At 45.6% G+C, this 16,832-nt stretch overlaps 1 protein-coding gene across 2 annotated transcripts in view; it reads left to right on the forward strand.

Moving 5' to 3' along the window:
• NAV2 (neuron navigator 2) overlaps positions 1-16,832 on the forward strand; it is a 396,612-nt gene that overhangs the window by 207,940 nt on the left and 171,840 nt on the right. For both annotated transcript variants that reach the window (XM_061201526.1, XM_061201527.1), the window contains exon 7: positions 15,401-16,496. In XM_061201526.1, the coding sequence (XP_061057509.1) occupies positions 15,401-16,496 (1,096 nt within the window). The remainder of the gene's footprint in view (positions 1-15,400; positions 16,497-16,832) is intronic.

Genomic DNA, 16,832 nt, shown 5'->3' on the forward strand with positions numbered 1-16,832 from the left:
AACAGGCGGTGGCCTCCCAGAAATATGCTACTACCCACTGCTCAGCCCACAACCCACCTCCCACCCCCAACTGCATAGCTTTGGTCCCGGCTCTATTACTTTCTCAAAGGAGAGTGAGGGTGGGGCAGCCCTCCGTAGCCTCCATGTTGGACAGACCTTGGCTTGAATCTCACCTTTGCATTCACCTGCTATGTGTTTTCAGGCCAGTGACTCAGTCTGCCTGAGCCTGATTTATTGTTCTGTGAAATAGACTTGACACCGCTCTCCTCGTTGGGTGGTTGTGAAAATTCAGGAAAAGAACCTGCTTGCCAAGTTCGGTCCTAGTTAGTGTGGGGCTAATGCTAGTTGTCTTTTCCTGCCTTCATTTCCTCCTTTAAGTCCCAAATTGGGTGTATAAGCTTGCATCTGGGTTTCTTTCACTCATTTATATCTTTGTTATTGCGCTACGTGTCTCTTGATAGAGGAAGTTTAGCCATTTGCCTTGAACTTGTGGCTTCTGGATTGACAGCTGGGAGGGACTTGATCAGTAGTTGGTTTGATAATAGTCGAGACCATCCACTTTGTTTTGGCTTACCAGCCAAATTTGGGAAAGAATGAGTGTGGTGTCTGCATGCCTGTTTTTTCCAGCCCAGACTGGGAGGTGACTTGTAAGGACCCTTCATTGTGGAAATAAATTCAGTACGTGTGCTGAATGAAGGGAGTATATGCATGCTGGGTGAGCAGGGAAGAATAACATTCTGATGGAGTTATGTGTCCCATTTTTCATTATGCCTGGAGGCAATGGCTATGCCCTCAGAACTCCTGGTTGTGATTAGTATCACGAGTGCGTTTGGCTGACCAGATTTTACCCTGATCAAGTGGAGAATCTATATATTTTTATTTTAATCATTTGGTTTGGGTGCCTGGACACTTTATTTCCTTTTAATACTTTATAAAGAATTAAGTTCTAAAAGTTCTATGCAAGGGTGACGAAACATGGCTTGAATGACTTCCGGGACTGCCTCTTGCTCCCAGACTGAGTGAGGTAACCCACTTTGCCATCCAGAGTGCCATAAGCATTCTCCTATGGCAGTGTTTTCACACTTTGTTGTTACTTCTGCTCTATGGTCTGTCTCACCCATAAGACTTAGGACCCCTTAAAGGCATAGATTTCATATCTATTACTGTATCTCCAGCACCTGGGAAAGGACTCAGAAGAGTCAGAAATGTTGGAGGGATGGGATGGGATCTGATGGATGGAGGAATAGACACTACATGTTGTGGTGGTTTTAGGATTCCAAGGAGAAACATCACCAAATAACTTTAAGCCTCAATCATATTCCTGGTTACTGTACCTCCAGAATTCATTATTCAAGATGACAGAGATCCCCTGGAACAACACTTAATAAGCTTTGGCATGTGTAAGTGTGCGCTAAAACCTCCAAGCTGGTTCGTGAGCGTGCCTGGTTTCCACATTATATCTCATAGCCCTGCACACGGGTGAGAAGCTTCTTGACTGCTTTTCACCGTCATTCATGTGAAGAGCCCTTTGAGTCTTACAGAAACAGAGCAGATGTTGCCAGGAGTGTCTGAGTCATCACGGCAGACAGTGAGAGCTGTGTATTATCTGGGCTGCCTCCAGTGAGCCTGGTGAGGTGGACAAGACACACAGGCCAAAGCCTGCCTTGCACGGGGCCCTGGTTCACAGAGGAACAGAGGGAGCTTGCCAGCGATCTGCAGTCAGCCTGGATGGGGCCGTGGGAAGCGTCTTACAGTCCGTGGGTACTTTGGAACGCACAGGGCCCCAAGAAGCGCAGCTTTTTCTCCCTCTATAAAATCGGGGCAGGGAGAGCGTTTAGGGTACCCCCCCCCCGGCCCCATTCTGCTTATGGGACAATTCCACCAGGACTGGGTACAGCTATCCCTTGCTTTAAGAAAGCCCAATATTAGTAGGGGGATGAAAGTGAATCTATATGCAGATACTTTTGCAAAATGCTCTCCCATCATTGCTCCTTTGCTCCTTATAGCGAAGGAAGAGAGCTTCGGTCACCATCTCCGTTTAGTGAAGTGCATGGGTTAAGAGCATGGACTTTAGTGTTCAGATTCTTGCTCTGTTGCTTCCTAGCCATGACCTTGGGCAAGTTGCTAACATCTCTGAGCTGCAGTAAACCCACTTCATGAGATGCTTATGTGTGAATTAATGAAATCATTAGTTAAATGAATTCGGTAAATGAAATTATTTAGTGCACTTTGCACAGTCCCTGGCACTTGGTTAGCACTCAGTAAATGGTAGTTAGGGATGTTAGTTTTAGTTTTACTTATGAATAAGCTGGAGTTCAACTAAACTAAATGACTAGGTAAGGTTACCAGGCTATTAAGTTGGACTTGCCCGCATCCACAGAGTCCTGTGTTTGCGCGATTCTTAGGGTGGTGTGAGTTGCACAGAGCAGAATAAAACAATTACCTTGCCGTTCTCTCCACCTTATCATGATTCTCTTGTTTTTAAAAGATGTCTTAGCTTTACAGCAGAGTTACTAGATTCCTCTAAATGAGTGCTTCGCTTACAAAAACTCAATCTACCCCCAACTTGTCACAGCCAGGCCTGTTGTATAAAACAAAACAGACACCTGAAGGAAATAGCTTCCCGATTTGGATGAATAAAGCTGATGAGCAGTCTTTAGGGACATTTTCTACCTCGGTGTGTGTCTTTTTATTTTTTTTTTCAGAAGAAAAATTCTGTTTTTCCATTAAGGAGACAACTGTCAGGTGAAAAGGCTCAGAAGTCTGGTGGAGCTGGGTGTAGATCAGTGACGGTCACGAAGCCCCGGAATTATTTGATCTATCTGATACCACGTGTCTGCATACTTGGCAGAATCAGGATAAATGACTGCTTTTTTTCCCTCCTGTTCCTGCACTTTTAGCATAATACAATCATAGATAGTGAATAATAGTCCAATTCAGCTCTCAGTTTCTGCATTGATTCCCCTGGAGAAATACAATAAGTTAGTTCTTTGGTTGGCTGCTGATTTTGATTGGCAGAAAAAGTAACAGCAGAAAGATTGCATTTTGCCAGCATCCTAAATTCTGAAGAACAAAAACCATACTTAAGTTATTGCCCGGCTGTTTGACATCCCCATTTTTTAAAAAGAGTCTCCTGGAGAGAATAATTCTCTTTTTCCTCCTGGAAGGAGTTAAAGGTCAGAGAATTTCGCTGTAGCATCTCTGAAAGCTGTTGATGGAAGACTTGATGAAAATACCGTTATCTTGTACCAGAAGAGGAGCACGTACTTTGAGAGTCCAGTTTAGGGTCTCGTCTTCAGGCGGGTAGACTGGGAGTGTAGCTGAAATGTGTAGACTTCGAAATAAAGTTGCCTGGCACTAATCTGTTTGATCTTGAGGCACCTAAAGCCTCATGCCTCAGTTTCCTCATACCTATCTCATTGGATTTTTAATGCAAAAGAAAAAAGTCAATACAATGAAAGTGCTTTCTAGCACAGTGTCTGAGCAAAGTGCAGGTTCTGTCAGTGTTGGCTGTTATTCTTATTAATATAGGATTATTAACGTTGTTACAGGTTTTTTTCTTCCATGGAAACCTTTTGTCAAATAAAATCTTACTTGTAAAGAGAGCTGCTCTGGTAGAAGTGGAGCAGAGAACATATAAAAGCAGGTTGGGTCAACTCCCCTTTTCCACAGTTGCTGCGAACACTCCCTTCCCCACCTCACCCCGCCTGCTTGGCCGTGGAGCCTGGGAAGCTCCCACCTTCCAGTGCTGTCGTGGGCCCTTGACCTCTCACAGTGCACAGAGCAGACCTGAGTCATGGGCCTGCCCTGACAGGTGTTGCTTTAATCCTTTTTGATGGTTCACTGTCAGTGGGTGAAAAAAATCAAAGGGAAAGGAAGACACCTCAGTAAGAAAGTTTCTTCCACTTTCACCTTTCCCCAGATCCTCTCTTCTCCAAGCCGAATGTCTCCTTCATTTCGGCCACTCCTTGCTGAGAATAGTTTACGGTCATCCTCAGATTCTAGTCCTTATCCTGGGCAAGTTAAAGATTTCTCAGCAGGACTTCCCTGGTAGCGCAGTGGTTAAGAATTCACCTGCCAATGCAGGGGACACGGGTTCGAGCCCTGGTCCGGGAAGATCCCACACGCCACGGAGCAGCTAAGCCCGTGTGCCACAACTACTGAGCCTGTGCTCTAGAGCCGGCGAGCCACAACTACTGAGCCCACGTGCCACAACTACTGAAGCCCGCGTGCCTAGAGACCGTGCTCCACAACAAGAGAAGCCATCGCAATAAGCCTGCGCACCGCAACGAAGAGTAACCCCTGCTCGCCACAACTAGAGAAAGCCGGATTGCAGCAGTGAAGACCCAACGCAGCCATAAATAAATAAGTAAATAAATAGATAGGTAGATAGGTACGTAGGTAGATAGATAGATAGATAGGTAGATAGATAGATAGATAGATAGATAGATGTTCTCAGCGTGTTGTAGTAAGACACGAATTCTTTAATACCTGGATGACAGTCACCTGGGGAGCTAGTCAGACCTCCAGCTGCTTGGCTCCATCCCCAGAGATTCTGAACTGGGAGATTTGGGGGTAGGGCCAGCAAAGCTACTTTATTTAACAAGCCCCAGAGTCCTAAGTTCAGTAACAGCTGTGCCGTTTACTGATTGGGAGACCTTGGAGAAGTCATTACCTGCCCAAGGATCTGTCCCCTTTTGAGGAAATGAGTGACTTAAAGTAGAGGATCTCTAAGAACCCTTTCCAGGTCCAAAATTCTAAAGACTTCACCATTCTAGCTCTGGTCTGAGCTGTGTGCAACAGGGCAAGATCCTTACCTCCCTTCTTCTAAATGTCATTCCTGTGTTCATACAGTCCAAGATCACATCAGTTTTCATGGCTGCCATGTGTCAGGACTGAGTCACAGTGAGCCTGTTGATAGAAATCTTTTTATAGACATCCCCCTGCACAGCCATGACTGCTGCTTCCTGTTTTCATGTAGCTTTTTGGCTTTAGTACAGAGCCTTATCCTAATCCTTTTGAAATGAAAGGGAACAGGTACATGTTAAGGATATTTAGTGTTCAAAATGCATATCATGAAAGCATTCCACAATATACTAGATTATAACTTCCCAGGGGAAAAAAAGGTGCATCTTCCTTCTCCTTTGCATAGCTCTCCTGATTAGTGACTATTACCTGTTAGACAGCAGTCTTATCTGCTTTGGGTTCCATTCCCATTTTCTGCCCCCCTCCATTAGGACAGTTTACCAGAATGCATCCTATGATAGACTGTTTCCTTAAGCTATCCCATAAGATCAATTCTATGGCAAAAAATAGGTTTGGGATTCATACTATCCCATTATCATTTTGGATATTCCCAGTGCAAGTGAGGATGTTAAAGGCTCTGAGAAGTCCTGCAGGCAAGAAAACTGACTACTCTTTAGCCCTCTGTTTTCTAAACTTACCTGAGCCTGGAACCCCTTCTCTCTGTTACTGCCTGTTTGTATTGTCTAATAGAAGGCATTCTTGTTTAACACTGGTTTGGAAGCTCCTATTTTGGAGTGCCCATCCCTTGCCCAAAAGAGAAAACAAGAAGACTGGGCTGGTATCTTAGGCGAAGAGAGTCTATAGCATTCCTTAACCAGCTCCGTCTTAGGGGGATGTATTTATAATAGTGTACAACCATTGCACTCTGCCAAAGAGCTGTTAGCTGTGGACGGTGACCTCCTGTGAGAATGAGATTTGCCCCCCTGTAAAGTGTTTATCATCTCTGGGAAATTTCATACACCCTTGAAGCAAGGGAGAAAGTTTTCTATGGCCAGTTTTGTACTTATAGCCATATATGGTACAAGATAGAGAAATGGCTTGACCAGTTAAAACCAAAGCTATCTCTTCAAACATATTGCTTGGGATTTTGAACAAGTAAGTTCAAGAGAGAGGAAAGAGTTGTTTTGACGGTGATAAGCCTTCAAGAAATGAAAGATGAAGAATAGGACCGCTTTTTATTGTTAAAGGTATCTTCCTTCAGGTGTCAGCAGTCAAATGATTTGTCTCCTTACCCAACAGAGTGGGAGCATTTACTGATATGTATAGGACACTTTTTGATGTAAAGGGTGTATGGGAGGGAGGGAGGGAAAGATTTTAAGAATTCTCTTTCTAAGGTGTTATTACCAGGTCAACCATAAGCCCAACTGTATACTAATATTTCAGGCAAATTAACCTTTGTTTAGTTTCCCCAGTTCTTTATGGCATTAAGTAGGATTGGAAAACGTACCTTGTAAAGCTGGAGAAAATGTAGTGACAGCTATGTAGGAAAATGGTACTCTCTTCTTTTACTGCCTTTTACCTCCATCTAGAGCAACAAATGACCTCATTACCCATAGTTTCACTTGGTTTTATCCAAAATAAGCCACGGAAGAGAAAGAATTACCTTGAAATTACATTCCGCACATTCATTTTTGGTCACGCCCTCATAAGGTACTGGCGTGTTTATACATAATCTTTTTGATGACCCAGTATAGCAAAATTCTCACCATTCATAGCAGGAAACGCATTAAAAGCATCACCAAGGATTCTAGTCTTCCGAGTTCACTTAGTTGTAGAGAGAACAACTGGCACGATTAGCCAAGAGGGACAAGCCAGGCACACCTGATTTTAATTTTGAGCCATATGGAGGGATCCAGTGTGGGTAATAATAGTTGTTATTTGTTTATTGATTTCTGGGCACCTGTCAATGCATCACTTTCACTAAGGGAAATGAGCCAGTCTTGAAAGGACAAAGGCACGGATTTCCAACAAGCATTTCTGGGACCCAGTGCATCAGCCATTCTTGTGAGTAAGCTAAGTGTGACCACTAACTACAACGCAGGGCAGCAAATGTCAGGACCCCAGAGAAGGCCTGGCAGAGGCTTCCGTCTCTTTAGATGAAAAGAGATGGCTTCTGGTTTGGGGGTTCGGGAGGTTTCCTAGAAGAAACGGCATGAAAGTTAGACTGCGGGGGGGGTGAAAGTCAGGTAGGGATGTGAGGCAATGAGGGGGGCAAGGAAGCATCCCAGTCGGAAGAAACAGCTTGACCAAAGAGTCACTGATGGCCAGTTTAAGGAAGAAAAAGCCTAGTGGTGTAATTTGCTTCCCTGCTTGAGTTTCTTAAAAAGGATCACTATTCCTTTGAAGCAGATATTTTTTCAAGCTAGAATAAAATAATACTAATAAATTAATATTCAAAACTATGTAATTTCATGTGATTCATTAACATCAAAGATAAACTTTAGTTTAACAAACATTTATTGAGCCCTTATTGTGTGCCAGACCCTGTGCTAAGCACTGGAAATAAAGTAGTAAACCCCTCACCCGTTTAGGCTGTGGTGGTCAGAATTCAGTTACTTGCAGCCAAATACAATCTTTTTCTTTCTTTTTTTTTTTTCATTGTGAACATTCCTCCCTTCCCCCAGCCCATGGCAACCACCCTTCTACTTTCTGTCTCTATGAATTTGATTACTCAAAGGACCTCTTATAAGTGGTATCAAACAATATCTGCCTTTCATGACTGGCTTGTTTCACTTAGCATAATGTCTTCAAGGTTCATCCATATTGTAGCAAGTGTCAGAATTTCCTTCCTTTTGAAGGCTGAATTAACACTCCATTGTGTGTGCATGCGTGTGTATGTGTTTGTGTGTGTGTATACATATATATACACCACACTTAGCTTATTCATTCATTTATCCGAAAAATATCTATTGTTTAACCATTGATGGACACTTGGGTTGCTTCCACCTTTTGGCTATTGTGAATAATGTTGCTATGAACGTGGGTGTACAAATATCTGTTCAGGTCCCTGCTTTCACTTCTTTTGGGTATATACCCAGGAGTGGAATTGATAGATCATATTCTATGTTTAATTTTTTGAGGAATTGCCATTCTGTTTTCCACAATGGCTGCACAATCTTCTATTCCCACAGTAGTACACAAAGGTTCCAGTTTCTCCACATCCTCACAAACACTTGTTATTTTCTGTTTTGTTTTGTTTTTAATAATATCCGTCCTAATTTGTATGAAGTGGTGTCTCATTGTGGTTTTTGATTTGCATTCCCTGGTGAGTAGTGACGTCTTTCTGTGTGTGTATTGGTCATTTGTATATCTTCTTTGGAGAAATGTCTATTCAAGTCCTTTACCCATTTTTCAATCAGGTTGTTGTTGAGTTATATGAGTTCTTTATATGTTCAAGTCCTTATCAGATGTATGATTTGCAAGTATTAACTGCCATAGGTTGTTTTTTAATTCTGTTGATTATGTCCTTTGATGTACAAGTTTTTAACTTTGATGAAGTCCAACTTACCTATTTTTTTTTTTTTGGCTCATGCTTTTTGTGTCATATCCAAGAAATCATTTCCAAACCCAGTGTTATGAAGTTTTTGCCCTGTGTTTTCTTGTAAGAGTTTTATAGTTTTAACTCTTACATTTAGGTCTTTGATCCATCTTAGGTTAATTTTTGTATAGTATAAGGTAAGAATCCAACTTCATTTTTTTGCACATGGATATCCAGTTTTCCCAGCACATTTGTTGAAAAGACCGTCTTTACCCCACTGAATATTCTTGAAAATTATTTGACCATATATGCAAAGGTTTATATCTGGTCTCTCTCGTTCATTGATCTATATGACCGTCTTTGCCAGCATCACAATAATTTGATTACCGTAGCTTTGTAGTAAGTTTTGAATCAGGAAGTATGAGACCTCCAAATCTGTTCTTTTTCAAGATTGTTTTGGCTATTCAGAGTCCCTTGAGATTCCATCTAAATTTTTGTATGGATTTTTCTGTTTCAACAAAAACATCATTGGGATTTTGATAGGGACTGACTTAACAGAGCAACGTTAAAGAAAATATTCGTTTATATAAATCATCATTCTTATTCTAACTTGGATGTTTTAGGAGCCTATGGAGTTGTAGACACAAAATGATCCTTAGAGAATATGAATCCAAAGCCCAGCTCCCTCTACACCATGCCCTTTCCCTTTCTGTACACTTTTCTTGGTACTTCTCCTGACGCCCCCTCTCCATCTTTCTGTACCTCCAAGGATCCTCTCAAAGAAGGAGTTGGAGAGAAACTATGTTTAAGCCCATGCCCTTAATTTTAGACATTGATCACAACAGTGTTGAGAAGGCGCCTCAGGCCAGGCTCCAGGAATCCTGAAGAACCACTAAGTGGATTGAGTGAGGTTCATTTATGTGCCCCTCTGTGGTCCGGTGGCTAACATGGTTGTAAAGAAACTGACCTGAGTAACTCTGGAAACAATCTCCAGCCTGTATGACTAGAGTCCATGCACTTACCAAAAAAAACAAAAACAAAAAACTGGTTTCAATTGTCCGAACAAATTTGAATGCTCAAGATTGATACCTTGACAAATTATAGGAAATTGTAAACATTTTCCCAGGCCCAATTATCAGGCCTTTTCCTGAAGGTGATGGAGAGGATTTAGGCAAGAACCATCCCCAGGGCAGGTTTAAAATCACAGTAGGGTGACTGGAGCTGAGATCAGCTGGCCTCACTGCCTGGGTGCCTGCTGCCATCCGGACCAGACCACCAATGTCTCCCTAAGTAGGAAGCTGGGGACAGAAGGGGCCGGGGACCAGTGTTGGCCCTCTTGGAAGTAGAGAGGAAGAAATGCTTATTTATCTGCCTTGGACAGTATTTCCATTTAGAAAGTATTTTGGTTACTGTCAGGGAAGGTTGAGGCTGGTAGCCAGAAAAACCAAACTTTTCCCCTCCCCACAGGAGGATTAATGCTCTCCCTAAACTCTTAAAAAAAACAAAAAGCCTTTTCTCTTCTTCAAAGGCCTCCTGTTTCTGCAGTATTTCAAATGAGACTTTTCCTTTTTGCGATGGTTTGTCAGTTGGTGGTGGGTGAACCTGGCAAGCTGGCCTTTTAAAGCCGAGATGTTCAGGCTGCAGGGTGTGGTCCACGGGTGGGTCGTAAAATCCGTTCAGGGCCCCTGTGATCAGCGTTTTAAATAATGGACTAGGGCAAAATATACCAGTGTCTATTACATACAGTAAGTCTTGATATTTTTGATTTTACATATGGATATTTGGGATGTTTATTGGGCATGATGTAACGTGTTATTCTTACTATGTTTAGTAGTCCGAAACTTAAGACCGTTATTCTTAAAATTACCTTTGGCTAAACAAAGGCCTGGTCATGTTCCCAGATCTGGCCAATTCTCAGCAAAATGTCGTGCTAAACAAATACATATAAATAAATAAAGCTATAAAAGTAACCATTTCAGATGAGTTTTTTTTTTTTTTTTAATTTATTTTTGGCTGTGTTGGGTCTTCGTTTCTGTGCGAGGGCTTTCTCTAGTTGCGGCGAGCGGGGGCCACTCTTCAGAGCGGGTGCACGGGCCTCTCACTGTCACGGCCTCTCTTGTTGCGGAGCACAGGCTCCAGACGCGCAGGCTCAGTAGTTGCGGCTCACGGGCCCAGTTGCTCCGCGGCATGTGGGATCCTCCCAGACCAGGGCTCGAACCCGTGTCCCCTGCATCGGCAGGCAGATTCTCAACCACTGCGCCACCAGGGAAGCCCCTCAGATTAGTTTTTGAACCTAGTCCTTATTTGGGCCTTCTGATTTAATTTCTCTTGGGTTGATTGCATTTTCCAAAAGAATAAATTGAGTATAAAACAAGTATTATTAAAATACTTATGTATTTTACATATAAAATAAGTATTTCTGATTTAATGGAACAGTGTTTCCCCAACTTTAGTCTTTCACAAACTTTCTGCGTGATTTTTGCCACATCGGTGAACTGCTTGTGTTTTTATTTGTTTCATATTTTCCTTAAATCAACTCAAATTAAATCTACATCTACTGTCTGTGAAACTGTTGATTTATATATGGGCTGCTTATCTTTTCTGATATGCAATAAAATAAATACGTAACTTTTCAAATATAAAAATGTTTATCCACGTGCCATCAAAAATGTTCATCTCACCTCTTTACCCCACATACCATTATTGGGAGAACACTGGTAGTCAGAACATTTCTTTTGTGCTTTCCTCCTTTTGCTCTCTCAGATTCCTTTGTTCCAACAAAGGTTCCTATACCTGAGAAAAGAAACTAGAGCTGTTAGTTATTAGAGAGAGAAGTGTTCTTAATTTTAAAGAACTCCCCCTGCCCTCCCTCCCACACATTTACTTTCATAGAATACTAGCATTTTTGAATTCACTAGCAGCTCATTCAAGGTTGAGTATACCTTGACCCAGCCAGTTTTCTGCATTTATTGGTAAGCATCTTAAGAGAACCATGGAGGGGGAATGATTGACATTAAAGAAACACCTGTATGTCGCAGCACAGGGAAACTCACTTGTTTAGCGAGTGAACTTAGTTGCGTTCTTGGGGCCCAGCCTCATAGGGTCTCTTGGAGACTCGCTGAGCTTTGAATGGAAACAGAGCTGAAAGGATTCTAGAGAAAAAGCTTATCCTCTTTCTTACAAATGGGGCAACGGAGGCCCAGAGGGGCAAAGTGGTATACCTGGGGTCGCACCTTCAGCTGGTGTAAAACTTGAGGCTTGGCCTGCCTCCCCACATCCCTCCTGCATTTATCTCACTATCTCAGAAGCCTGGTAAGGAAAGTCTCATGCTGGGAATCACAGAAGCCTTGTATTAGAAATGGCTGCTTTCCACTTCAACCAAGATCTGAGATCACTGATGTGATACCCTAGGGATGACAGAAACATGTCAAGTTCACCTGGACAAGACCACTCATGACCTGGAGCCCCTTCACTGTTAAGGGGTTTTCTGGCTATGACATAATGTCAAAGTATTGGTGATCTGATTCTCAGGTGCCCTGTAGCCCTACTCAGGGAACTTCTGTTCTAGAAACCAAATTCAGAATCATCCGCCAGAACTACTCTTACAGCTGTAATGAGTAGCCTTGAAATGTCCCCATGATCCTGTAACCAGGGGAGCCCAGGCAAAATGCCAAGTAGAAATTCTGAAGCTCTGAGTCCTGATCCTGAGTTTGGACTGAAAAGTTTTAATAAAACCCTAATGACTAGTCACAAATTTTGAGTCTCTCTTGCCTTAAATGTGACTTGCAAAGGTCAAAACTACCAACCAACAATTCAGAAACCATTTACTATTTTCTATGCTCTGGCAGGCTTTGGGACACAAGGGTGAATGGGGGTGGGGGTCATCTCTGCCCTGGAGGAATTTACAAACCAATGGAATAACAATGAAGCTTTCCCAGACTCCCTGGGGAGAATTAGGAGATCCCAATGCTTGGGTCTCCTGGGACCATGTACAGCCCTCTAAAGCCTTGACATTGTTTCTGTGCTCTGTTTTGAGGTCCGCTGCCCCTTTGGGCAGTGAGTTCCTAGAGGGCAGGGGCCGTATCTTACTCAACTCTGTATTCCCAGTGCCTGGTGTAAGTAGGTGGCCCTCCAAATGCTTTTATAAAAAGGGAGGCGTGGACAGTGTCCTGGGAAAACAGAGTAGGGAGAAATACCAGGTGATGTGATGCAAACCAGAGGGTTTGCATCGTTCAGCTCGAGGGTCTCAGGTAGCTTGACAAAGGAGGAAGGCACTTGAGCTGGGGTTTGCAAGACAGGGAAGAGTTTCTGGGAGCTGTTTGGGGAACGGCCTGAGGAATGCCTGTGTGTCCGCCGTGGCTACACTGCGTGGGCCCCTTCCCTGCACCTGGCACCTTCCCTAAAGGAGACACACATCTTTGGTTGGTCTGCACATTTCTCTTAGACAAGCCAGGCATCTGTTTAGCTCTGGATCTGTCCTTAGCTAGTTAGTAACAACTGATTTCTAGCTGTGTGTGTTAAGGTTTAAAAACACACAGAAACGCTAGGCAGGGGCATTTCTTGTCCAAACGATTTCAGGCGGGCTTTATAAGAGTTCCAAGGAATGTGTGGGAGCAGAGAAGTGACACTGATCCATGTATGTCTCCTCAGTAGGGAGTATGCCTGAAACTTCTTTAGGAACGAGGGGCGTACCTCTGGTCATGATTTGTTGCAGCTCCTATAAGCACATTGCCCCCAAAGCCCCTTTTTCTTTAGGGCTTCTTTGCTACCAAATGATAAGATGTATTTATTAATTACATTAGTTATCATCTGTTCCTCGCTGCCAGAGTGTAACCTCCATGAAGGCAGGGGTCTTGGCACTGTCACTGAGGCATTCCAAGTGCCTAGAGAATGTGTGGCATATACTAGGCACTCACTGAATATTGATATGAATGAATATATTGAATGAACGAATGAATGAATACTTCTGCCCCAGATCCGAGCCCAAGTAAAGGGAAGGACAGTTGTCCTGAGAGAGTAGAACTCGGGACTGGAGGATCACCAGTGTTTCCTCCAGGGCGCTGGCCTCTGTGGCATAGGCTGCCTCCTTTCCAGTGGCTGGGCTGGTTTGTCCCCCACCATGGGTATCGTGAATATACCCAAGCAATAGAAAAGGCGATGCCCCAGAAGTACTCTAGTCATTTAAGTGGCTGTTGTTTAGATGTGTTCTTTATCACAGGAGGTAGCTGTGATGCAGTCCCAAAGAACACTGTGTCCGGAGACCTGGGTCCAAAGCCCAGATTTGTCCATTTCCAGCGATGTGACTGAGGAGCAGTCATTTGCCCTCTCTGAGCCTTAGTCTTGTCAAACGGGAGCAGTAACCCCCTTCACAACGTGCCTAGCGCCGCACCTTGTGACACCCAGGAAGCCCTCCATGAGCAGCGTCGCACCCGAGGAGGCCCTCTGAAAAGCCAGTAGTGTGGGTGGGTTCTGTGAGCCTGTTTCCCAGGCAGTCCCCGGCTCTCCCCAGGAAAAGATCCAGCAACGCCCCTTGAGTTTTGTTAGGGAGGATCATGCAGCAGCCCCTGCTCCAAACCCAAATCCCCAGTAAGTCAGGAAGATGTATGTGTTTTAAAACATTGGGAGGTCTGCGTTGGATCACCCTGGAGCCGTGGCTTCCCGGAGCAGCTGAGAGTGAAGGGAAGCAGTTCCTCTGCCGGGAGCTCTCCCGGCTCGTGTCCCACAAGGGGCTGCCTTCACTCGGCTTTGGCGGCCGTTGACTTTTAAATCATAAAAAGCCGCTCTATATACAGTTTACTCTGTTGCTAGAAGGCGGCAGAACATAGGTATTTAAAAAGGGGAAAAAAAAAAAAAAAAGAACAGAAGAAGCAGCCGTTAATCCCGCCAGGCTTCTGGGCACTGGAGCAGTTGCGGATGACAAAAGTTAATTAGAAACATGAGCAGTTTAACCGAAAACACTTGTGACAATTGGAAGGACAGCCTTTCGGGTTGGAGAAGTTTTCCTAGGGAATCGTTGCGGAAGAAAGTGGCTGCCGCTGGGTAAGTCGTGTCATCGTGACTCTGCAGGCACAGACGTGCTCTTTGGGGCCGAGGCACTGCATCCTGTCTGCACCGGGCGGGTGCGGCGGTGGGTGGGTGTGGGCGCTGGGCTCAGCCATGTCCCTGCCACCTTTCCTCTGACAGCTGCCCTGACGTCGGGGACGGAGCTGCGTGGCTCCGAGTGCTGCCTGAGGAAGGGCGCTGCAGGGTTCATGTCTGCAGTCTGGGCCAGCTCGGTGCCTAGCGGAGCACCAGTTTGGAACCCGCCTTTCTCAGAATAATTCCAGTTCTAGTTTGGAAATATTTTGAAGCTTTTCTGAGAAAAGAGTCTGGCCGGGGAACTACTCCCTGACCGCCAAGGGGGAAACCTTGACTTTCAGATAACCTGCACGTTTTCCTGCTTACGGTGAAGGCTTGTGCCCAGTTCATACTCTTAAGCTCAAAAGCCTTTTTTATTTTAACTCTAACTTGCGTTGTGTTCGTAACTCTTTAAAAGTGCCAACGCAGGAAAAACATATTTGCTTTGATGGGATTTAGCAACTTTTGTGGGTAATTCTTCTTCTGTAAAGACTATACTTGGTTTCTCTTTTTCTGGATTTTTTTTTTTTTTTTTTTTTTTGGTCTGTTCTGTTTTAATGTCTCTGCTACATTGTTTTCTTAAAGTTGGATAATTCTCAATTGTTCGGCTTAACTAGGAAATGGGGTTGTGGGTTGAGTCATTCAAAACAGGAGATGTTTCCTACATCATTCCTACACCATCATAGTGGTGATGCGGATTTTTGTTTTCCCATAAACATGTGTGCTTAATATTGCCTTGTGCGTGTTGATGTTAAGATCAGCATGCATTCATACAGCATACACCAAAAGGTGACAACGGGGGGATGTGAATAGTGCGTGAATAGGAGAAAGTCAAGGTAGAGTTTAAATTGAACCATAGGTAACGCACGAATCAGGTAATGGAGCTGCGTGGCATCTGGGTTGGAGCGACTGGCTGTGTAGCCGTGGCCGATGCCTCCTCGTGATCAGTGCAGATCCATGGATGTGATTCAGGTCTCCTTCTCTTCCCTGTCTCTGCAGAGCCTTTGGCGAGTCCGGCCCCCTCCCACCCCGGAATGAGCGAAGATGCACCTGCTGCTTTGGAGGGCGGCGGCTGCGCCCCTGCTAATTGCGGCGCCTCCTCGGCCATCCCCCAGCCCGGCACGGCCTCCAAACCCTGGCGCAGCAAGTCGGTCAGTGTGAAGCACAGCGCCACGGCTGCCACGCTCTCGGTCAAGCCTCCTGCACCCGAGGCCCCCAGGCCCACCCCCGAAGCCCTGAAGCCAGCCCCCAACAATCAGAGGTCCATGCTGGAAAAACTGAAACTTTTCAACAGCAAGGGGGCTTCCAAGGTGGGTGAGGGCCCGGGGTCACGGGACACAAGCTGCGAGCGGCTGGAGATCCTGCCCAGCTTCGAAGAGAGCGAAGAGATGGAGGCCGGCGGTCGTCCGCTGTCCGCGGCGGGCCCCACCTCCAACAGCCCCAAGATCGCGCTCAAGGGCATTGCCCAGAGAACTTTCAGCCGGGCGCTGACCAACAAGAAGAGTTCCCCGAAAGGCAGCGAGAAGGAAAAGGAGAAACAGCAGCGGGAGAAGGAGAAGGAGAAAAGCAAGGACCTCGCCAAGAGATCCTCGGTGACAGAGAGGCCGGACCTCAAGGAGGGGCCGAGAGAAGACCTCAGCGGGGTGGCGGTGACCGAGGTGCCAAAAAAGTCCTCCAAGATCGCCAGCTTCATCCCCAAAGGGGGGAAGCTCAACAGTGCCAAGAAGGAGGCCCCGGCCCCTTCCCACAGCGGGATACCAAAACCAGGAATGAAGAGCATGCCCGGGAAATCCCCAAGTGCCCCCGCGCCTTCCAAGGATGGGGAGCGGAGCCGGGGTGGGAAGCCGAGCTCGGGGCTCCCCCAGCAGAAGCCCCAGCTGGACGGCAGACACTCCAGTTCCTCCTCCAGCCTGGCGTCCTCGGAAGGCAAAGCCCCAGGAGGGACCACCCTGAATCACAGCATCAGCAGCCAGACTGTCAGTGGGTCCGTCGGGACCGCCCAGACGACGGGAAGCAATACTGTCAGCGTCCAGCTACCTCAGCCCCAGCAATACAGCCACCCCAACACTGCCACGGTGGCGCCTTTCCTGTACAGGTAGGAGCGGCTGCCCCCCTGCCCTGCCGGGGCCCGTGGGCAAAGGAGCCTTGCTGGTGGATTCTGGGTCTCTGAGGGTAGGGGTCGGGACTGCTACCCGGGAACATTGAGGCAGACAGCTCAGGTGCCGTGTGATCAGTGTGCTTGAGGGACGGTTAATTCAGCAGGGCTGGGGGGAGGTCAGGAAGCTAAAGAGTGGAAGTAAAATGTGAGCTGATCCTGGGATGAGGAGGAGAGGCCCAGGCACATGGGGACCCAGGGGCTTTGCAGGGGCGGCGGCAGCATGAACAGAAGCTAGGAGGGTGGTTTGCTATCACTCGACAGGCTCCAACATCA

This window comes from Eubalaena glacialis, chromosome 10 (genome assembly GCF_028564815.1).
Source record: "Eubalaena glacialis isolate mEubGla1 chromosome 10, mEubGla1.1.hap2.+ XY, whole genome shotgun sequence".
In the NCBI taxonomy this organism is placed as follows: Eukaryota; Metazoa; Chordata; class Mammalia; order Artiodactyla; family Balaenidae; genus Eubalaena; species Eubalaena glacialis.